The 24376-nt window shown below is 38.7% G+C and overlaps 1 protein-coding gene across 1 annotated transcript in view; it reads left to right on the forward strand.

Moving 5' to 3' along the window:
* The first annotated feature begins 4566 nt into the window (after nt 1-4566).
* The window catches only part of LOC106092565 (peroxidase), a 198966-nt gene continuing 179156 nt past the window's right edge, over nt 4567-24376 (forward strand). The window contains exon 1 of the mRNA XM_059363023.1: nt 4567-5902. Within this exon, the coding sequence (XP_059219006.1) occupies nt 5892-5902 (11 nt within the window). The 5' untranslated portion in view covers nt 4567-5891. The remainder of the gene's footprint in view (nt 5903-24376) is intronic.

Raw genomic sequence — 24376 nt, forward strand, 5'->3', positions numbered from 1 at the left:
CGACCTGCATCAGTAATAAGTATCTGTGTAAGACTTCAAGCGGCTAGCTTTACGCGTTCGATCGCTATCATGGTTTCGACAGACGGACGGTCGGACATGGCTAGATCGACTAAGAATGTCGAGACGATCCGGAATATATATACTTTATGGGGCCGCAAACCAATATTTCGAGGTGTTACAAACCGAATGACTAGATTAGTATACCCCCATTCTATGGCGGTGTGTAAAAAAATATTCTTTGAATAGGAAGCATTGAACAATATGGAATTTTACTTTACTTACTTCAATTTGCTATGACGGAACTTTTGTTCCACTAGCCGAACGTAGAATATCGTTCCAAGCACCTCGATCTTCTGCTCTCATTTAAAAATCTCTGACACCAAGTTTCTAGGAGCCTCCCACCACTTTATCTTTCCATCGGGCTTTTGGTCGTCCCGTTGCCTTCAAAAGACTTCTTTGCTGGAGCCTCTTCATCCATTCTGACAACATGCCCTAGCCAATGCAGCCGTTGCATTTTGATACGTGTAACTATGCTATCATCGTCATACAGGTCATAGAGCTTGTTGTTCATATGATGACTATATTATCTATTAGCGCAATCTAGTCCATATAGTTTACAAAGAATCTTTCTCTCAAACACTCCAAGTACAGCCTCATCTACTTTCACAAGTACCCATGCCTCAGAATTATATAACAAAACGGATAGTATCAGTGTCTTGCATAGTGTAATTTTCATCTATCAAGAAGTGGCCTTGTTTCTAAGCTGCTTAATTAATCCAAAGTAGCATCTGTTTGCCAGTATTATTCTTCGCTTTATCCCAAAACTGGTGTCATTCGTCCCAGCAGTTGGATAAAATGTTCTTTCAATATCCTTAGCAAGTTAAAGTTACCAGATTACAAGGTAACTTTATAGTTTTTAGAGCTCACAACAAGCCGATTACTGGCTTAGGTGTTTGTGCATAGGGGCATGAGACGGATTAATATCTGCACCCTCTTTGCAACTTAACCTGCCAAATTTCCTTCTTTATCTCTGCAGGAGGGTGTGCCTGCACCAAAGCCATTGGTTTGATGTTTAATTCTTTGGTAGAATTTCCGGACTTCTTCTGACTCCTGTACATCTCAATTCGCTCACACTCACGTCTTTCCATCTCTTTTTTCTTTCTGTTGAATATACGTTTCTCCTCTCTCCTTTTCTCCCGATACCCATTTTCAACCCGGACTTATCTCGTGGAGGCTAAACTTTCCGACTGTTGGACCAAAGATATCTTCCTTAGATCACGAATCTAATATTCACTTTCGGGACCAATTGTCTGAAGTTTCCACGCCTACGACACGCTCCGTAAATAACCCCCCAAAGGAGTTATAGACCATCATGACAATATGGGACTCAAATAAAAAGTTTTTTGAAGTAGAATACAATAACAGACATATTAATCAATCATAACAGTACGGTATTTGAACAGTATGATACAAGAAATTAACTATGACGGCTGATTTTGGATCCAAGCATCTGAGAGGAGGATATTTTTCTAACACCACCGCAAAGAGGCTAATTAAGCGATCATGGCAGTATGGAAATCAAGCGAGATGTATTTGAATAGTTGAGTACGAAGTTGGCGTTTAACCGTTAGAAGGGTAGGCCCAAAAAGGAAGACAGAATCAAAGCTATTGGATACTAGATTACACTACATAAGTGACATTTTTCCGCGCTTTGAAAGTGAAAGCGTAGTGGAGCGGGTTTGATTGACATTTTAGCTCAATGATAAAAAAAACCTCCCATTTATAGTTGAGTCCATGAGGCGTGTTGATTAGCACTAAATGTTTGTACTAAATCCTTACATGGGTTATTTATTTACAATTATCGCTACTTTTATTGAAGGTATAACCACTGTCGAAAATTTTTTCTGATATTTATGCCATAATTCGAACCCATGCCTTCAGTAACATTGCCGAAGATTGATGATGTTAGTTACCATCACTAACACTAACTAACGACAAATTCAGCGCCATCTATTGGGGAATATTAATTATTTGAACAACAACGCAAACCCGAAAAAATGGAGAGAATTTATTTGGCGGGCCTCAAGACAGTGGGATCAAAATGCATGGCAGAGTGTTTGGGGGCCCCGAACGTACTCCGGACTCATATCGTTGTGCTGGCCTTGGTTCCCGGGCACATCGGTGTTCTGCGAAAAGGGAAGGTGGACGAGTATGCCAGGAGGGGACTCTCCACAGCAGGCAGGAGTAGCTGTCCCTTGATAAGGGGTCACTGAGCTCGATAAATGGAGTCATAACGGAACATTGTGCGTTGGGCAATATGGCTGCGCATAGGTGTCCCGTACAACGACTACTCTGGACCGAGCACGCGATCGGGTGTACAGGTCATAGGCTTTCCATGGAGGCGGTTCATCTCCGATCTCGGAGATCTTGCAGATGTGTCTCTGGGGAGATTTCTCAGATACGTGGATGAGACGCGTTTTGATTCGACGAGAGACGCAATGAGATCTTCATGCATGCGCAGACGCGGAGAAACAACGTCTGTCACTTGGCGAATGAATACTTAAATGAGTGTATATTTTATTGATAGGATCCCAAAAATGGTCTTCTTTTGAAAAAAGGGGTTAAAGCTTTTTATAGGTTAATCATCTTATTTGAACCATTTATAATGAAGTTGGGGCCATCATAGCTCAGAGGTTATCTCCTGCTAGTGCTGGCGATATTTGTAATGTGACACTTGCTGTGAATAAACAGTGTAAACTTAGTGTTGTCATTGATATGAGAGAAGTATCCTCACTAAATGGAATATACGAATAGAATAAAAACATGTTTGTAGAATTAATGGTGAAACGTAATAGGCAAAACGGATTTGATTCTGGATTCTGCTAAAAATATACCCTTATTAACTGAGTTTGTCTCAAGAAGTCAAATAGGGATATTGGAATCGGTTTATATGGTGGCTATATATGTTTATAGACCGATTTGGATCATACGTGCATGGATAGTGAAAGTCATAACACAAGTCATGGTTCCGGATAAAAATTTAAGCTTCTACGGGCTCATGAAGTCTAATCCGGGAATCGGTTTATATGGGGGCTATATCTGTTTGTAGGCCGATTCAGACCACACTTGGAAGTTGAAACTCATAACTTAAATCTTTGTTCCAAATTTCAGCCAAATCGGATGAAAATTTAGGCTTCTAGGGGCTCAAGAAATCAAATCGAGAGATTGGTTTAACTTGGTAAATATAAATTTGCCCATGAACATTCCAATTTGGAACTGGGCCAAACCTCTCCGATTCAATTTTAAGGTCAATGATAAGGTACCCCTTTTTTATAGCCGGATTCGAATGGCGTGTCGCAGAGCGCCACCTCTTTGGGGAGAAGTTTTTACATGGCAAGGTACCTCACAAATGTCGCCTGCATAAGGAGGGATAAGTACCGCTGAACATTTTTCTGATGTTCCCGCCAGGATTCGAACCCAGTCGTGCAGCGTCATAGGCGGACATGCTAACCTCTGCGCTACGGTATCCTCCAGTTTATATGGATGCTATATCCAAAACTGAATCGATATGACCCATTTGCAATCACCAACGATGTACATAAATAGGAAGTATCTGTGCAAAATTTGAAGTTGCTAGTTTTACGCGGTCGACTGCTATCCTGATTTCGACGGACGGGCGGACTAACATGGCTAGATCGCCTCAGAATGTCGAGACGGTCCAGAATATATGGGGGTCGCAGATTGATATTTCGAGGTGTTGCAAACGGATTAACAAAGAGTCAAGGTTTCAAAAAAGTGTCAAAATCATCCTTGAGAGTCACAACGGTAGGACTGAGTGGGGGCATACGCTCCGGGGAAACACTGGCGTGGTGATTTGGTGGATGGAGCGAGGAGCAGTGTATTGCGTCATCATAATTTTTCACCAAGGACATGAACATTTAGACAGACGGACATAGCTAAATCGAATTAGAAAACCATTCTGAGTCGACCTGTATGCTTATCTATGGGTCTAACTCTCTTCTTTTTAGGTATTACCAAAAATTCACTAATTTACAATAGCCTGTACCATTGAATTGGTTTAGGATATAAAAACAGTTTGAGCGCTTAGATTTCAATATAATTTGTATATGCACCTTATCATTTTTGTCCTTTGGCTTATATAATTTTTAATTATTTTTTGATTTATTTTAACAAATTAAATAAATTCAATTGAAGCTGAGTGAATAGGAAAATCACTCAATTGTCGAGAAAAAGCCTCACACTGTGCGCAGCTGCTACAGCAACACTTGGCGCAGACGCAACGCCAACTTACCACCAGCCATGGCTTCATTCCACTCAAAGAAAACAAAAGTAAATGACGCTCAAACAGACGAAAGCGTTAACGTTAACGCTTAAGGCGACAATGACAACAAACGAAGGCGCTGTTAACAGCTTTTTGGCTAAGGCAAACTGCGATGGCAGTTAAAAGTGAACACGTTTCGGTGACGCTGTCTGCACAAGTGAAGGAGCGCGCGCATACTCGCCCCACTCGTAACGGTCTGAGCATTTGTTTGCGTTCAAGTCTGCCCGTGTGTACATCGCTGGAGTGTCAGTGCTTACCTGCCAGATTTGTATGGCGGATTGTATTCCATATCGGTGTTTTTTGGATTTTCTTCACCAGCAATTGGCCAAAGTAATCAGTTAATTGTGGGACATACAACGTAAAGGTTGTAAAGCGCGGATAACGGTTCAAGCTGTTTATTTTCTTGTGTATTTTGGTAAAAGAAAATAAAAACACCCAACGAAAAGAAGTGATTTTCTAGTGAATTGAAGTGAAACAACCCCAACAACATAATCACAGTGAAATGCTAAGAGAATCATATGGCCGTGAAGTTAAAATGAAGATGTCTTAAAGAAGAATATCTTAATTGAATTATAACGAATAAAAAAAAAAACGGCCAAAGCATTGTTGCTGTACTGCTGCTACGCACAATTCCAACCTCAAAAAAAAAAATTAACTACAATTCATACGGGGAAAGTTAGGCGGAAGAAAGTAATAAACAATTTAATTCAAATTCTAAAGAAGAAGCTAAGAAAAGAAGAAACAAATCATCACACATAATATTTTGTTTTCACATGCCATATTGATGACAAGCATTTGTTGGTGGGGGTAAATAGAAAACAACAACAACAACAAGAATAACAAGAACAAAAGAAAAAACAACAATAACAATAGGTTCTTGGCTTCCACCTATGAGTGTTTGTGTGTGTGTGTGTGTACTATAGTTTGTGTGTATTGTCATACCGGACACAGACTAGTAGCTGACTGATGTAAACAAAAGACTTAAGACACAAACTTTTCAAAGTGCATATTCTCGCTCTCCATACATGTGGCGGCGGGAGACCAACAAATATTGCAAATAATACGACAAAAATCATATGATTAACGTACTTTAACGTTTCTTTGCGTAATTAAGGCCATTTCGTTTTGTGGTTTTATCCGCTCCGAGTGTTTGTGTGTGTGTGTGAGCGCGATTTTTTTTGTTTATTATCTTGCGGTGGCATTAAAGTCATACACTCCGCAGCCAATCTTAGTGTTAATTAGTAAGCAGTACATCTACTATAGAAAAGAAAAAACCTACAAAAACATACACATTTGCCAGAAGCATACACAGAGCAATCTAATTCATTTCATTGATGCCATAATTGGATTAAAAATATTTCCTTTGGTGTTTTTGTATTTCCTTCTTGTGAAGTACTCGAAAAAACTGTAACAGCGACAACAACTACAGCAGCTTTTTTGTGAGCTACAACAACAGCCAAGATTTGTTACCAACTGTAGCTACGTTATTGTCAAAATTAAAGTCATTAACAGCACAATTGCCACTTGCAGCAGATTTTATTTTAACAACATGATTTTAAGGTAAGTTTAATGCGAATGTGTGCATTTATGCTTTTGCGGAAAGACAACAACTTTGTTGTAGGCTTTTTGCTACAAATGGTTACAATTAAAATTCTTACATTGCCTTAGCTCACAAAACGTGTCTTGAGAATTGAGTGTTGCTCGACTCGGTTTGCCTCCTTTTCAAAAATTGCAACTGGCGTTATTTTTGCGAATTCTGACATTTTTTGACATGTGTCTGCAAGGAATTAAATCGTGAAAAATCTCATTAAAAATTCCATATAGGCATATTTTTGGTAACTCCATGGAATACTAACATGTATTTGCTTCATGCATTATTTGCAAATTGTACACCAAAAGCTTTTTAAATTTTTCTCTGAAGGCAATATATCAATGAACTTTCTTATAAGATAAAACTTGAGAGACATTTTTTCTAAAGACTAAATTTAATGTATTTTTTTATATATTGAGTAAATTTATTTATTCTCTCAGGACAAATTAAAAAAAAATTTCAAACCTTCTCTAAAAAACAAAAAAATTATAAAATTTTCTCTAAAGACAAAATTTTAACAAATTTTCCTTTCAAGCCAAAACTTGAATAAGTGTTCTCTCATAACTAAATTTTTTTGAAATTTTCTCAAATAATGAAGCTAATGTTCTTTAAGTACAAATTTCAATAAAATTGTCTGTAGTATAAACAATTTTAGAAAATTTCCCCTATAGACAAAATTTCAACGTAATCATGCATAAAGTTTATAAAGGGTGATTTTTTTGAGGTTAGGATTTTCATGCATTAGTATTTGACAGATCACGTGGGATTTCAGACATGGTGTCAAAGAGAAAGATGCTCAGTATGCTTTGACATTTCATCATGAATAGACTTACTAACGAACAACGCTTGCAAATCATTGAATTTTATTACCAAAATCAGTGTTCTGCTCAAGAAGTAAAATAAAATAGATCGATATATATGGGAGCTGTATCGGGCTACAGACCGATTCAGACCATAATAAACACGTATGTTGATGGGCATGAGAGGCAAATCGGATAACAATTGCGACCTTTAGAGGCCCAAGAAGCCAAGACCCAATATCGCTTTATATTGGGTTGCCCATTGCGGATTTTTCATATAGTCGGTGTTGACAAATTTTTTCACAGCTTGTGACTCTGCAATTGCATTCTTTCTTCTGTCAGTTATCAGCTGTTACTTTTAACTTGCTTTAGAAAAAAAGTGTAAAAAAGTATATTTGATTAAAGTTCATTCTAAGCTTTATTAAAAATGCATTTACTTTCTTTTAAAAAATCCGCATTTACTTTTTGGGCAACCCAATATGACAGCTGGATCAGGTTATGAACCGATTTGAACCTTATTTAAAACAGTTGTTGAAAGTATGAATAAAATACGTCATGCAAAATTTCAACAAAATCGGATAGGAATTGCGCCCTCTAGACGCTTAAGATGTCAAGTCCCCAGATCTGTTTGTATGACACCTATATCAGGTTATGAACCAATTTGATCCATAATTGACGCAGTTGTTGGATATCATAATAGAACACGTTGTGCAAATTTTCATTCCAATCGGAAAAGAATTGCCTCTAGAGGCTCAAGAAATCAAGACCCAACAACGGTTTATATGGCAGCAATATTAGGTTATGGACCGATTTAAACCATACTTGGCGCAATTGTTGGAAGTGATACCAAAACATCACGTGCAAAATTTCAGTCAAATCGGACCAGAATTGCGCCCTCTAGAGACTCAAGAAGTCAACACCCAAGATTGGTTTATATGGCAGCTACATCACAACATGAACCGATATGGCCCATTTACAATGCCAACTGACCTACACTAATAAGAAGTATTTGTGCAAAATTTCAAGCGGTTAGCTTTACTCCTTCCGAAGTTATCGTGCTTTCGACAGACAGACGGACGGACATGGCTAGATCGACTTAAAATGACATGACGATCAAGAATATATACACTTTATGGAGTCTAAGATGCATATTTCGAGGTGTTGAAAACAGAATGACGAAATTAGTGTACCCCCATCCTATGGTGGAGGATATAAAAATAAAACTTCAATAAAAATTTCTCTTAAAGTAAATGTTTATTCAAAGTTTCCCTACAAGCGAAATTTATATAAAACTTTCTACATTAAAATTTCAATAAAATTTTCTGCTTCAACAAAACTTTTCTAGGATATTTCTTAGAAATATCACTAAAATTTTCTTTAAAGGCAAAATTTTAGCGATTTAAAGATCGGTTTATATGGCAGCTATATTCAAATCTATACCGATCTGAGCCAATTTGAAGAAGAATGTCGAAGGGTCCAACGCAACTCACTGTCCCAAATTTTAGCGAAATCGGACAATAAATGCGCCTTTTATTGGCCCAAAGCCTTAAATCGAGAGATCGGTCTATATGGCAGCTATATCGAAATCTGAACCGCTGTCGGCCAAATTGAAAAAAAAAAGACGTAGGGCCTAACACACTTCACTGTCCCCAAATTTCAGCAACATCGGACAATAACTTCGCTTTTTATGTGCCCAAAACCTTAAATCGGCGGATCGGTCTATGTGGCAGCTATATTCAAATCTGAACCGATCAGAGCCAAATCGAAGAAAGATGTCGAAGGGCCTAAGAAAACTCACTGTCCCCAATTTCAACAAAATCGGATAATAAATGTGGATTGTATGGGCCTAAGACCCTAAATCGGCGGATCGGTCTATATGGCAGCCATAACCAAATTTGGACCGATCTCAGCCATAATGCAGAAAGATGTCGAAGAGCCTAACGCAACTCACTGTCCCAAATTTCATCAAAATCGGACAATAAATGTGCCTTTTATGAGCCCAAAACCTTAAATCGAGAGATCTTTCTATATAACAGCTATATCCAAATTTGGACTGATCAGGGCCAAATTGAAGAATGATGGCGTAACACAACTCTTTGTCTCAAATTTCAGCGAATTGGGATAATAAATGTGGCTTTTATGGGCCTAAGGTCCTAAATCGACGGATCGGTCTATATGAGGGGCTATACCAAGATATACTCCGATGTAGCACATCTTCGAACTTGACCTACTTATGGACAAAAAAAGAATCCGAGCAAAGTTTCAGCTCAATATCTCAATTTTTAAAGACTGAAGCATGATTTAAACGGAGAGACAGAAGGACACCACCACTGAAAACGTGAATGCTAGGACGTCGAGTATGGACCTTTACGGACAGTAAAATGACCATAAGGGCAAAAACAACCTGAAAGGTAAGGTCAAACAGTCTGGCAGTGTAAGAAGGAGATTAACGTCTTCTCTGAGGATGGCAAAATCCGCATCGTTTGGGTGCCGGGCCTTAGCGGAGTAGCTGGGAATGAGAAAGCAGACGAATTGGCGGTGAAGGCTAGAGGACTGCCGTCAATATACTTGGTTATCCCGAAGCCTTTCGGGTCGGAGCAGTCCGTGTTTAGGGCGTAGGCAACGAACGCTCATGTAACACTGTGGAACAACGAAACTGTCGCTAGGACGGCGAAAATCTTATGGGGAGATCCAGATCGCGAAAAGACGAGTCTATTTCGGAAAGGAAGTAAGCAGGGGGTCAGTATAGCTTTTGGTGTCATAACGGGGCACAGAGGACTATGAGCTATCTTATGCAAAATCGGTGAGGCAAGTGATAGAATGTGGAAAAAATGTTGAGACGTTACTTTAATATATAGAAGTTATCTCCAAAATCTAGTCAGACTTTAATTTTGCATACCTATTGAATTATCGAATAGAATCTTGTAAGATTTTCTTATGATAAAACAAAACTTGTGGATTTCAACAGCCTTAAAAATTCAGGTTATAGACCGACTTCGATCGTACTTGACACATTTGTTGAAAGTCAAAGTAAAACACTTGCTGCAAATTTTCAGCCAAATCGAATAGGAATTTCGTCCTCTAGAGGCTTAAGAAATCATGATCTGATATCGGTTTAAATGGCAGCTATACCAAAAACTGGACTGATTTGGCCCATTTACAATCCCAACAGACCTAATTTCAAGCGCCTAGTTTGACTCCTTCGAAAGTTACCATGAAATCCACTGACGGACAGACAAACAACAGATGGACGGCCATGGCTAGATCGACTAAACACGTCGAGACGATGAAGAATATATAAACGACGAATATTTCGAGGTGTTACAAACGGAATGACTTGCATAGTATACCCCCATCCAATGGTGGTAGATATAATTAAAACTTCTATGAACCGAGCAAAGATTTCACACGTACTTTGCACAGTTGTTGGGAGTCGTAGTAGAACCATACATGCAAAATTGTAGCCAAATCGGACATTGTGGTTTATATGGGAGCTATATCAGGTTATGGACCGATTTCAAGCATACTACTCACGGTTACTGGAAGTCGTAACAGAACACTACACGCAAAATTTTATCCCATTCGGATAACAATTTCGGCTCCCTGGTGCTCAGGAAGTCAAATCGGGAGAACGGTTTAGTGGGAGCTATATCCAAATCTGAACCAATATTGCCCATTTGCAATCCCCAACGACCTGGATCAATAAGATGTATGTGAAAAAATTCCATGAATTCCAATTTTAAAGAATAAAAACATTTTGTTTCGTCTTCTTTGGCATTCTTGTTCTTTTACAACTTTCTTCGTGTTTTCGCTTTTATTTGTCCATGTTTTCGTATTCTCTCACAGACAATGTACATGAACACCTTCCCATTTGCCGTTATGCTAATTAGCATATTCTGGTAGTTATGCCTCTAAAATTTAAATGATTTTTTATACAAACATTGATTTTTTGTTCGTTTGTCTGTAATGTGCACAAAGGTATGGGCAGGCACACAAATAGGCGGATATCAAAAGCACTCAAGCCTAGTGACACACATTCGATGGTAGTTGAGTGGTAGTAGCAGTTTTTTACCTCATTCTTTACATGGTTGTAGGTACACTGACCAGAATTAAGATAGGTACACTAAGTGGAGAATAAACAAGACATACTCAAATATGATTTAATGGTTTATATTTATTTGAATGTGAATCAAGTCTAAAATGGGACAAAAAAAGATTCTGGGTTAACCTGGAAGAACTAAGTTAAGACTTAAGTAGAGCGTAAGAGATTTTTGGTATTCTACTCAACCAACAGATTTGCTAAGCCATGATGTCAGTGCGCTAAAGATACAGAATATTTTAAATCCATTGTTATATCATAGTAGGGGTGGACCAAATATTGTGCGGATCAATCACCACTATAATTAACCCAGTCATCGAGGATATCATGATAAACTTTTGATATAAGGTCAGCACAACATTTCGACTGGTATCTCACGAATAAATGCTTCAATATTGTCTTCCAAGGCGTCAATTGAAGCATAGTTTTGGAATGCTCGCAGCCCCCTCTTTGTGACTACCTATCATTCGTTATCCTTTGGGCCTGGTCCTGAAAACATAGCGGATATGTCGCTTGAGACATACCCACAGAATCCAGTTACCCTGGAATGTGTAGGGTAGTTCCTAGTCTCGCAAGCTTGTCCGCTTTACAATTCCATGGGATATCTCAATATCTTTCAACCACTTCCCTAATTACAAGGATATCCGTTTGATACACACTGCAATGGTCCGGTAACCTTTTCGATGTGACCAGTTCCAGATTGGAACGATCCGTATAGAAGTCTATGTGACTTCTTTTACCAGGGATATCGTTATTCCAATCAGTTCTATCAGGAATGGTGGTACAGAACTTCTTATCAAAATCGGCTCAGGTAGGATGTAATCCACACTGCCTGGAACATTGGACATTGTATGAAGTATAACACAGTGTCCGTAGCCGCCACATGTCCAAAGAGAAAGCTCTCTTAGCCTCACGGCAGTGGTCGCTGCAATTTGTTTAGCCACAATGTCCAGATGCATTAGATGTAGCATTAAGTTCAGTGCATCAGATGGTGTTCTCCTCGTTGCGGCTGTGATGCACAAACAAGCCATACGTTGTATCCGGTTGAGTATTGAACAGCAGGTGTGACGTCCACCAGACCACAATACCATATAGAATTTTATGTCTGACAACTGCAATATATACCCAATGCACGACGCTCGGTCTTAGCCCCCAATTTTTGCCAATGGCTCTTTCACAGGTGTATAGGGTAAGAGTTGCCTTTCTTGACCATAGCAAAAATTCAATTTCCTGTCCAGCAAAACACCCAGATATTTTGCGCTTACTGTAAATCGAACATTCTCTCCTCCCAAGGAGACAGGTGCTACTGTATCCAACATGTATCTCCTGCTGAAAAGAACTACTTCTGTCTTGTACGGATTTACACCTAGACCACTTTCGGTAACCCACACAACATAGAGCATCCTGAATTATATCTCTTAGAGTGCTTGGTTAGGGGAAACCTTAACCGCAATTGCAAGGTCATCGGCATAATGGCGTTAAATCGCAAGATCTAAGCGACCCATTGACCGGTCCCAAACGTAAAACAAAATATTCACAGAACTCGCCTCTCAATAAGTCCATTGTTTCGCGTGCTGTGTGGCATGTGGCACCGTCATGCAAGTCAAGCTCTTGCATTTTCGGCAAAGAAAGTTGGATATCACATCACGGTAGCACTCACCATTCACAGATACGTTACGATTCGCATCATCTTTAAAGAAGTATGGTCCAATGATGCCACCAGAACATAAATCGTACCAAACTGTGACTTTTTCTGGATGCATCACTCCAATATCGACAATTCTGTTTATTTACGTACCCATTGAGCCAAAAATGAGCTACGTCGTTGAAGAAGCGCGTGATGAACCGATGACAGTAGTCTGTGTCATTCATATTTATTCGACCATAGGCCCAGTCCTCAAGAAATTATGGACAGGAGGCGCATTATGGATGAGAAGCTCTCCCAGGATATGTTAGCATTTTCCGAGTGAGGTAGAATGAACAGAGTAGACTTTAACGCACAGAAGACGCAGTGCTGTTTCTTGTCTCACAATCGATTCACCGACCCACTTCAATCGTCGATATCTATCAATGGTATAGATGTTTAGCAGTCAGATACTCTTGATGTTCTGGGCATGAAGTTACAATATGACGTCCGTTGGTCAAAACACGTATACGAAGTGTCGAAAGAAGCATTCAAGTATTTGGGCTTTCTTAAGCGGTGCAAGAAATATTTCACCTTTTCCGATCTTCTCAATATCTATACTACCTACTTTAGGCCGAGGATGGAATATAACTCTCATTATTGGACAGAAGCTCCAAAACATCCTTGGAGCTACTTGACCGGGTTCAACGGACAGCGATGGTGTTGATTGGGGACAGTAGGGTATCCAACTCTATTGCTTCCCTTGAACATCATCGAAATGTGGGTAGCGTTGTATTGCTCTATCGTTATTTTCATGGCGTGTGTTCCAGGGATATTCGTCTTCTTATCCCTGATGTTAGGATGTTCACCAGGGATACAAGACTTGCCAGGAACTCATACCCGTTTGTAATTGATTAGCCAGTCGACCGAATCATGCATTACCGAGAAAATTCATTTTTCGGCCTAACCGTTCGTATGTGGAATCGACTTCCAGCTAATGTCCTTCCCACCGACATTGACGTTCAGAAATTTGAGACTAATATCAATAAAAACTACTCCCTCTTTTCCCCCTCCAACCTTTAACATTCCTAATTGCCAACGCAATGCACTGCATTTGTAGGGGACATCCCCTGCGTGTTGGTTAAGATCGAGAAGTCAAGATCCCAGAACTGTTTATATGGCAGCTATATCAAGTTCTATACCGATTTAAGCCATACTTAGCACAGCTATTGGAAGTTATAACAAAACATCTCATGCAAAATTTCAGCTAAATCGGATGAGAATTGCGCGCTATATTGGCTTAAGAAGTGAAGATGCAAGATCGGTTTATATGACAGCTATACCAGATTATGAACCGATTTAAATCTTACTTAGCACAATTGTTGGAAGTGATTCCAAAACACTGCGTGCAAAATTTGTCTTAAATTGGACGAGAATTACGCGCTCTAAAGGCTCAAGAATTCAAGACCGAAGATCGGTTTATATGGCAGCTATATCAAAACATGGACCGCTTTAAACCATACTTAGCGTAGTTGTTGGAAGTGCTACGGAAACACTACGTGCAAAATTTCAGTTAAATCGGATAAGAATTGCGCCCTCTAGAGGCTCAAAAAGTCGAGACCCAAGATCGGATTATATAGCAGCTATATAAAAACACATACCGACTTAAACCATATTTAGCGTAGTTGTTGGAAGTGTTTCCACAACACTACGTACAAAATTTCTGTTAAATCGGACGAGAATTGCGCCCTCTGGAGGCTCAAGAAGTCACGACCCAAGATCGGTTTATATGACAGCGATATAAAAACATGAACCGACTTAAACCATACTTAGCGTAGTTGTTGGAAGTGCTACCAAAACACTACGTACAAAATTTCAATAAATTGGAATAAGAATTGCGCCCTCTAGAGGTTCAAGAAGTCCCAGATCGGTTTATATGGCAGCTATATCAAAACATAGCCCATTTACAATACCAACAGACTTACACCAATAAAAAGTATTTGTGCAAAATTTCAAGCGGCTAGCCTTTCCTTCGAAAGTTAGCGTGCTTTCGACATACAGACGGACGGACGGACAGACGGACGGACATGGCTAGATCGACTTAAAATGACATGACGATCAAGAATATATATACTTTATGGATTGTAGCAGGTTGAGTTCGAAGATGGGCTATATCGGACTATATCTTGATATTGCCCCCATATAGACCGATCGGCCGATTTAGGGTCTTTGGCCCATAAAAGCCACATTTATTATCCGATTTTGCTGAAATATGGAACAGTGAGTTGTGCTAGGCCCTTCGACATCTTTTGTCAATTTGGCCCAAATCGGTCCAGATTTGGATATAGCTGCCATATAGACCGATCCTCAGATTTAGGGTTTTAGGCCCATAAAGGCCACATTTATTATCTGATTTTGCTGAAATTTGAGACAGTGAGTTGTGTTAGGCCTTTCGACATCTTTTGTCAATTTGGCACAGATCGGTCCAGATTTGGATATAGCTGCCATATAGATCGATCCTCCGATTTAGGGTCTTAGGCCCATAAAAGCCACATTTAATATCCGATTTTGCTGAAATTTGGGACAGTGTGTTATGTTAGGCTCCTCGATATCTTTCGTCAGTTTGGCCTAGATCAGTCCAGATTTGGATATAGCTGGCATATAGACCGATGTTCAGATTTAGGGTCTTAGGCCCATAAAGGCCACATTTATTATCCGATTTTGCTGAAATTTGAGAGAGTGAGTTGTGGTAGGCCTTTCGACATCTTTTGTCAATTTAGCACAGATCGGTCCAGATTTGGATATAGCTGCCATATAGACCGATTTCTTGATTTATGGTTTTGGGCCAATAATATGCTTATTTATTGTCCGATGTCGCCGAAATTTGGGACATAGAGTTGTGTTAGGCCCTTCGACATCCTTTGTCAATTTGGCCCAGATCGGTCCAGATTTGGATATAGCTGCCATATAGACCGATCCTCAGATTTAGGGTCTTAGGCCCATAAAGGCCACATTTATTATCCGATTTTGCTGAAATTTGAGACAGTGAGTTGTGTTAGGCCTTTCATCATCTTTTGTTAATTTGGCACAGATCAGTCCAGATTTGGATATAGCTGTCATATAGACCGATCCTCCGACTTAGAATCTTAGGCCCATAAATGGCGCATTTATTGTCCGATGTAGCCGAGATTTGGGACATTGAGTTAGGTTAAACCGCTTGACATAGCTCTTCATTATGGCACAGATCGGTCAAGATTTGGATATAGCTGCCATATAGACCGATCTCTCGGTTTTAGGTTTTGGGGCCAGAAACAGGGCATTTATTATCCCATGTCGCCGCAATTTGGGACAGTGAGTTATATTTGGCCCTTCGACATCCTTCTTCAATTTTGCTCAGATTGGTCCAGATTTGGATATAGCTGTCATATAGACCGATATCTCGATTTAAAGTCTTGGCCCCAAGGAGAGACGCATTTATAATCCGATTTAACTAAAATTTGACACATTCGCTTATATTAGTCTTTTCGGCATCCATGTTGTATATGGTTCAGATCGGTTTATTTTTAGATACAGCTACTAAAAAGACCAATATTTTGTTATACATAATTGAACAATGATTTGTACTTATAAGTATTTGGTCCAAATCGGATCATATTTCCATATAGCTGCCATGGGGCATAAGGTATGCATTTTTCACAGAATTTTGGCGAAAGGTGGTTTACTTATATACCCGAGGTTGTGGGTATCCAAAGTTCGGCCCGGCCGAACTTAACCCCTTTTTATTTGTTTTTTTTTTCGACTTCTTGTATTGAATTGGAAATTCCAATTCCTCTAGAAAATATGCATTTTCCAAATTAGTTGGTAAGAAAATTTCCATTTTGGATAAAATTCCGGACTCTTGCAATAACTGATAGTTAAGGACAATACAATAAACTGTCCATATTTGATTTTTGTACAATGTTGACATATTTTCAACTTCCATTCATTTAAATTTGAATTTTTAACAATGAATATGTTTTGTTTTATTTGAATAAGTTCTGCTTTTGTTTCTATTATGACAAGTAGGTAGTGACGTTTTCCTTTAACAAAAACCAAAAAAAAAAAGAAAACAAAAAAAACCTCCCATTTACTTTTTAAACTCCTATGTATTATGAAATTCTAATCATTTTCAAAAGCAGGAAAAATCACAAAAAAAAAAAAAACAAAAACAAATCTGCTGTCAAGCAATAGTCCCACAAGTCTACTCTTACTCATACCTTGGTTTGGAGTATACCAGGCAGTCAGTCATAAATACATATCTCCACGATCATAGTGTCATTTGATATTCAGGTTGAATGCGCTTTTAATGGATTTGCAGAAATATTTTTATCGTTCTGTGCTTGATACTTTTTATTTTTTTAGGGGGATTTGATATACATACAATGGCTGGGTTGGTCCCTGCTGTTTGCTGTATTCAGGGAGTTTTCTATTTTCTGCAGACTTGAGACTTGTGAGTATTGTCAAAATTTAATGAAGCAAGTGCACGTTTCATTCATTCAAACCAAGTGAACCCATTATGAAAAAAAATCGCAATTGTTTTCTTAGAGAAATCGATGGCATGTAGCATGTATTTAGTTTTAATTGACATTTTTAGCTAATAAATCTCGACGGGACACAAAATTGTTGTTAGGCAAAGAAGATGTCAGAATAATGGGAGAGGTAAGAAGTAAAGAACAATTGATGGTTATTTCTGTTTATGGTTGTTGGTTTTTGGCCATAGATTAGCGCTGGTAATTGGAAACAAATAAGATTTTGAATATCATTAAAATGTCACAAAAATTCAGATTTGAAGTTCAGAAAACTATATGGGAATTCGAAATTTGTGGTAGCTTTTGTTTATTCTATTAGCTAAAGACATTAAAGAACTTAAGACGTGAAGTCTGGAATTTAGTCTATATGACAGTTATAAACAAATTTGATCGGATTTAGACCATACTCGGTAGGATGATTAGGGATCCATTACAACTCACTGTTCAGTCTCCAAAATTTGAACAAAAATGCTGAAGAAATTTTATCGGATTATCGGTCCATATAAGGGCTATATATATCCGGTTTGAACCATACTTGGTACGGATATCAAATGGTAATATACAGCTTATTGCTGCCGCCAAAAAAGTAAAATTTTATGGGCCTTAGACATGATATCGTGACATCTGTATAAATGCTCCAATCTGCATAATACTTGGCAAGGATGTCAAAGGGCCTAACACAATCCCTGTGCCACATTTACTACCAGAACTTAGCTAATAAATGTGCGTTTTCTTCTAGGGCTATGGCCTAAAATTTGAGATCGATCTATATCATGATTAAGTCCAATATAACCTATATTTGAACTTAACCAGCGTAAGATAATTATCCGTGAAGAGTTTCTGTTCAATATATATTCATTTTTATACCCTTCCATTATAGGATGGAGGCAAAATTCGCCCGGGCAGAATCATATACATTTCATCTAGGATCTGTCAGTCTGTCCTTCAGTTCGAATGTCTGTTGAAATCACGCTACAGTCTTTAAAAATAGAGATATTGGTTAAGGTTAAGTTAAAAAATGGGCTACATTGGACTATATCTTGATATAGCCCCCATATATACCGACCTTCCAATTTTAAGGATTAAGGCCCATAAAAGCGGCATTTATTATCCGATTTCGCTGAAATTTGGCACTATGATTTACGTTGGGCTCCTCGACATTCGTGTTGAGTATGGTCAATATTGGGCTATTCCTATTCATCTCGAAATTTAAATCTCCTAGCACGATTTTTAATGCCATGTGTGGTGAAGAGTTGATATATTCTCTGTGCGGGTACCAAAACTCTTTGGTCTGTTATTCGCGACTACATTTGTAGTCAGCTACTCCGTATTCAAAGTATTCCTCTTTCTTTGGATGGGTGGTGCGATTTAAGCCAAAATTCGTGTGCTCTCATATAGTACCCTAAAAATAAAAATTTTGTATGACATCCTAGACTATTGTGGCTTCCTATAAGGTTACTTTAGACCTTCAAAAACAAGACTTGTTTGAGGGAGAGTGAGAGCGAGAAATTTACTAATTATTTTGACTTAGTTTAAATAGTGCGTTCCAAAAAGCATGCGGCATATCTTCTTGTATATAAAAATCTATTTGTGTTTGTTTGTATGTTTGTGTGTTCCTTATAGACTCAGAAACGGCTGAACCGATTTTCTTGAAATTTTCACAGATGGTGCATAATGATCCCGTGGTGAAAATAGGGTACTACATTTTTTGATATCTGAAGGGGGCGGACCCTCCTCCTTACCCTAATTTTCAGAAACGCCAGATCTCGGAGGTGGATGGTGCGATTTAAGCGAAATTTTGTGTGGTCTCATATAGTACCCTAAAAATAAAAATTTGGTATCCAAATTTCGGAAGGGGTACCTAGGGGGGCTGCCCCACCCTAAAACATCCTAAACATATATTTAAACCAATCACGACAATATGGGACTCAAATGAAAGGTATTTAGGACAAGATAACGTATCTGATATCCAATTGTCGGACCAAGTTCTAGGGGGACCACCCCAAGCCCAAAAACACCCCTAAATCGGACATTTTTACCGACCATGGCAATATGGGACTCAAATGAAAGGTATTTGCGAGTGGAATACGAATCTGATATCCAAATGTGGGACCACGTTACCGGGGGTCCACAACTTTCCCAAAACACCCCCCAAACAGGACTTACTTACTGACCATGGCAATATGGGGCTTAAATAAAAGGTATTTGAATGCTGAATACGAATCTGATATCGAAATATGGGACCAAGTGTTTGGAGGGCCACCTCTCAACAAAAACATCCCCCAAAGGGGACACATTTACGACCATAGCAATATGGGGCTCAAATGAAAGGTCTTTGGGAGTAAAACACGAATTTGATATCAATGTTCGGGAAAAGTGTCTATGGGGCCACCCCACCCCACAACACTACCTATGAGGCTCAAATAAGAGGGTTTTTAAAGTGGAACACTAATCAGATATATATTTTCAAGGCCAACTCACTGAGTGGCCGCCCATTCCCCAAACCACCCCCCAAGCCGGTAATGTTTGCCGACTAGGGAAATATGGGGCTCAAATTAAAGGTATTTGGGAGTAGACCACGTATCTGATATCAACATTAGGGGCCAACTGTCTAGGGGACGTCCCACCACCATCACAACCCCCAAAGAGGACGTATTTGCTCACCAAGACAATTTGGGTCTTAAAGAGAGTGGAACTTAATATTCATAGTTTTTAGGGCTAATACCCCAAACCGGACATATTTGCTGACTGTTGCAATAAGGAGTTTAAATGAGATTAGAAAACGAATTTGATATCCAATTTTGAGGGCGTTGGCACTATGGGGTTCAAATGAATCATATACAGATATATGAGAATAGAGCACGTTGCTGATATATTTTCAGGGCTTAGAATTTGTGGGACCACCCCACTCCCCAAAACATCCCTAAATCGGGCATATTTACGGATCATGACAATGTGGGTCTTAAATGAAAGATTTTGGGGGGTAGAGCAAGAATTGATACACATTTTCGGAACCAATTTTCTGGGGTTCTACTCCTTTCCCAAAATACCCCACAAACAGCAATTTTTTAGTGACCATCGCAATATGGGGCTCAAATAAAGGTATTTGGGAGAAGAATACGAATTTGATATCCAAATGTAGGCCCATGTATTTAAGGCATCACCCCTTTCCCAAAACACCCCCAAGGGGAACAAATTTTTCGACCTTGCTAATATGTGGCTCTAATGAAAGGTATTTGAGATTAGAAACGAATTTGATAAACTATTTTGGGGCCATGTGTTTGGAGGACGCCTCATCCTGTAAACTCCTTTTAAGCCAATGGCAATATAGGGTTTAAATAAATGGTATTTGAGAGAAGAGCACGATGCTGATATTTTTTCAGGACCAAGTATCTGGGGGACCACCTCTCCCCGAAAACACCACTAAATCAGACATCATGAGAATATCGGGCTGAAATGAAAGTATTTTACATCTAAACTTAAACTCGTAGGCCAATAGAGATCATAAAGGATTCAGATAAAGGCACTTTTATTGTTATACTGTTAGTCAAGCGATATACAATTTTCGTAGCATGGTATTTCACTAAAAGATCCTTAATTGTCGTAAATAAATATTCCAAGGAAACTTTTGTCCCATTTAAAGTAAAAGAAGGCGCAGCGGAGCGTGCCCGGGTCTGCTAGTATATATATATATGTCATCAAGTTATCGACCTTTATGGACTGTACCTTTCATGTTTGTTAGAAGTCATAAGGAAATACCACCTCTAAAATATTAGGCAAATCGAATAAAAAATTGCGTCCTCCAGTGGTTCAGTGCCTTAAATTGGGAGATTGGTTTATAGGGCAGCCATATATGGTTGTCAACCGATTTAGACCTTGGCACAGTTGTTGGAAGCCATACCAAAACGACATATGCCAAATTTCAACCAAATTGGATAAAAATTGCTCCCTCTAGAAGCTCAAGAAGTCTAAGTCGAGAGATCGGCTTTTATGGTGGCAATATCAGATTATCAACCGAATTAGACTATAGCATAGTTGTTGGAAGTCATTCGTCTACGATATGTGCAAAATTTTAGCCAAATTGGATAAGAATTTCGTCCTTAATTTTTAGCAACGCCATATCTCGCAGCTTTGTGGTGCGAGAGTTAAGCGAAATTCTGTGTGTTCTCTTAAAGTAACCTAAAAACAAATATTTGGTATCGAAATTTCGGATGGGGTACCTAGGGGGTCCACCCCACCCCTAAAACATACCAAATATATTTATAGACCAATTTCGACAATATGGGACTCGAATGAAAGGTATTAGAGATTAGAAAACGTATATGATATCCAATTGTCGGACCAAGTGTGTGGAGGACCGCCCAACTCCCCAAACAACCCTAAATCGGACATATTGACCGACCATGGCAATATGCAACTCAAATGAAAGTTATTTGCGCGTAGAAAACGAATCTGATATCCAAATCCAAGGGTTTGGGATAAAATGCCTATGGGGGCACCTCACCTCCATAACACACTCCAATTAGAACGTATTTGCTGAACATTGCAATATGAGGCTTAATTAAGAGTAGGACACGAATCTGACATATATTTTCAAGGTCAAGTCACTGAGAGGCAGCCCTATTCCCCAAAACACCCTCCAAAACGGACATATTTGCCGGCTTTGGAAATATGGGGCTTAGATAAAAGGTATTTGAGAGTAGACCACGAATCTCACATCAACATTAGGGACCAACGGTCTAGTGGACGTCCCACCCCCATAAGGGGTTTTTAGATGAAATATATTTGAGATTAGAAAACGTATTTGATTTCCAGTTTTAAGGCCAATGGCAATATGGGGTTCAAATAAATGATATTTGAGTAAAGAGCACAATGTTGATTTATTTTCAGGCCTAAGTATTTAGGGGACACTCATAGAAAGAAGTTTGCTGAAAATAGCACACACTGTCTGCTGAATATTAGTACTTAATTTTGCTACAATAGCAGTAGTTCTGCTATTACAGCAGTAGTACTGCAATTTCTGAGTAGCAGTCTCACTGTTGAAAAGTCTGTTGCTTGCTGAGAATGAAAATGCTGCTTAATTATGAAGGGGAAGTTAGATGAAAAAAATAGAACATATCTGTACATATGTGTCTCAGTAGATGTTTATAATCACCGCTTGCATACTCTCCATAACCTTTTTCTTTAAATTTAGATACTAAATACCATGCCAGTCATGTTCACATTAGTGAAGCAAAAACAACAAATGCGAGCTAGCTCAGCCACATTTCGAAATGTATCCCAATGGATGGATCATATAGCTTCTTTTCAGTAATATTCCACAAATTAAAATCATCTTTTCCAACAAAATGTCTAAAAAAATTCGTAAGAAGTAAAACCGAGCTAAATTCGGCCCGGAAGAATCTTGGGAATCAACCACCACCATGGATTCTGCTAAAAATCTATACAAAATAAATTACATTCCAAACTTCTGTCGAACTAGCAAATATAAAAGCTTCTAGGAACCTAACAAGGATGTCGAGAGAAAGGTTTGCTTATTTTTCCCATGAACATTCCACTAAGGAACAGGGGCAAAGTTCTCACATTTCAATGAGTGCAGTCCATTTCAAGTTTAAGCTCAATAATAAGGGGCCTCCTTTTTATAGCCGAGTCCGAACGGCGTGCCGCAGAGCGACACCTCTTTTGGATAGCAGTTTTACATGACATAGTACCTCACAAACGTTGCCTACATTAGGAGGGGAGAACCACCGCTGAAAATTGTTTGTGGTGGTCTCGCCACGATTCGAACCCAGGCGTTCAGCGTCATAGACAGACATGATAACATCTGAGCTACGGTGGCCTCCTGAGAGAATGGTTTATATGGGAGCTATATCATGTTATAGAATGATTTTTCACAGTTGTTGGAAGTCATAACAGAACAGTCAAATCGGACAAAAATCGGGCGATCGGTTTATATGGGAGCTATATCAGGCTATAGACTGATTTGAACTCTACTTGGCACAGTTGTTGAAAGTCATAATAGAACCCTACATGCAAAATTTCAACCAATTCATACAAAAACTGCGGCTTCCAGGGGCTCAGGAATTCAAATCAGGAGATTGGTTTATATGGGAGCTTTATCGTAATCTGAACCGATATATCCCATTTTCAATCCCCAATGACCTACATAAATATTAAGTATCTATGCAAAATTTGAAGTAGCTAGCTCTACGCGTTCGACCGCTGTCGCGATTTGACAGACGTACGGACATGGCTAGATCGACTCAGAACGTCAAGACAATCAAGAATATATATATTGGGTTGCCCTAAAAGTAATTGCGGATTTTTCATATAGTCGGCGTTGACAAATTTTTTCACAGCTTGTGACTCTGTAATTGCATTCTTTCTTCTGTCAGTTATCAGCTGTTACTTTTAGCTTGCTTTAGAAAAAAAGTGTAAAAAAAGTACATTTGATTAAACTTCATTCTAAGTTTAATTAAAAATGCATTTACTTTCATTTAAAAAATCCGCAATTACTTTTTGGGCAGCCCAATACCTTATAGGGTCTTAGACAAATATTTCGAGGTGTTATAAGAGGGGAGTGATTTGATTAGCATACCCCCACCCTATTGTGGATTATAATACATAAATTTATTTTCTATCTATTATTGACTTTTTTCTTTTAATATAAGACTTCGCTCCACTGTTTAAGCATTGCTTTAAATCAAAAACAGCTCCCGCTATTTGTGATGTGTTAACACAAAACACACAAAATAAACGCCGATAATTCATCATGGCAAGTCTTTACTGTTACTGTTTTTCATTCTGTGAGACCTCTTAAATATTCATAACATTAACAACTATCTGTGGCCAGTGGCTTCAAATAATCAAGACAAATTATAAAGGTGTGAATTGGTAAGCATTTGTGCCACGAAACATTTGTACACACTCATATCAATGCTACTCCCCTAATGGCAAAAATGCCAAAAGCAAATTTTAGAAACAAATCTCAAAAGAACCAAACAAATTTACACCAACACGCGAAGCAACCAAAAACAAAAAAAAAAAAAAACAAAGAATTCTTAGCTAAGACCCACACAATTCTTGGTGCTAGATGAAGATTGGAAACTTCATTTAAATGACAAGTCATTGAGCTTAAGGTCAGTTATCCGACATTTCATCAGTTAAGGAAAAATGCCCAATGGAGAATGGAACTGGAAATTTAATGGTAGCTACTGCCATACACCCAGAAAATTTAATTGCTATGAAAACCACAAATTATGAATGTTTATGTCATCATTTGGAGATAAATTTCTTTAAGTGTTGACATTGGCGCTATAACTACCCATACGTTTGATTGATCTGTCCACAAT

This window comes from Stomoxys calcitrans, chromosome 2, assembly GCF_963082655.1.
Source record: "Stomoxys calcitrans chromosome 2, idStoCalc2.1, whole genome shotgun sequence".
NCBI lineage: Eukaryota > Metazoa > Arthropoda > Insecta > Diptera > Muscidae > Stomoxys > Stomoxys calcitrans.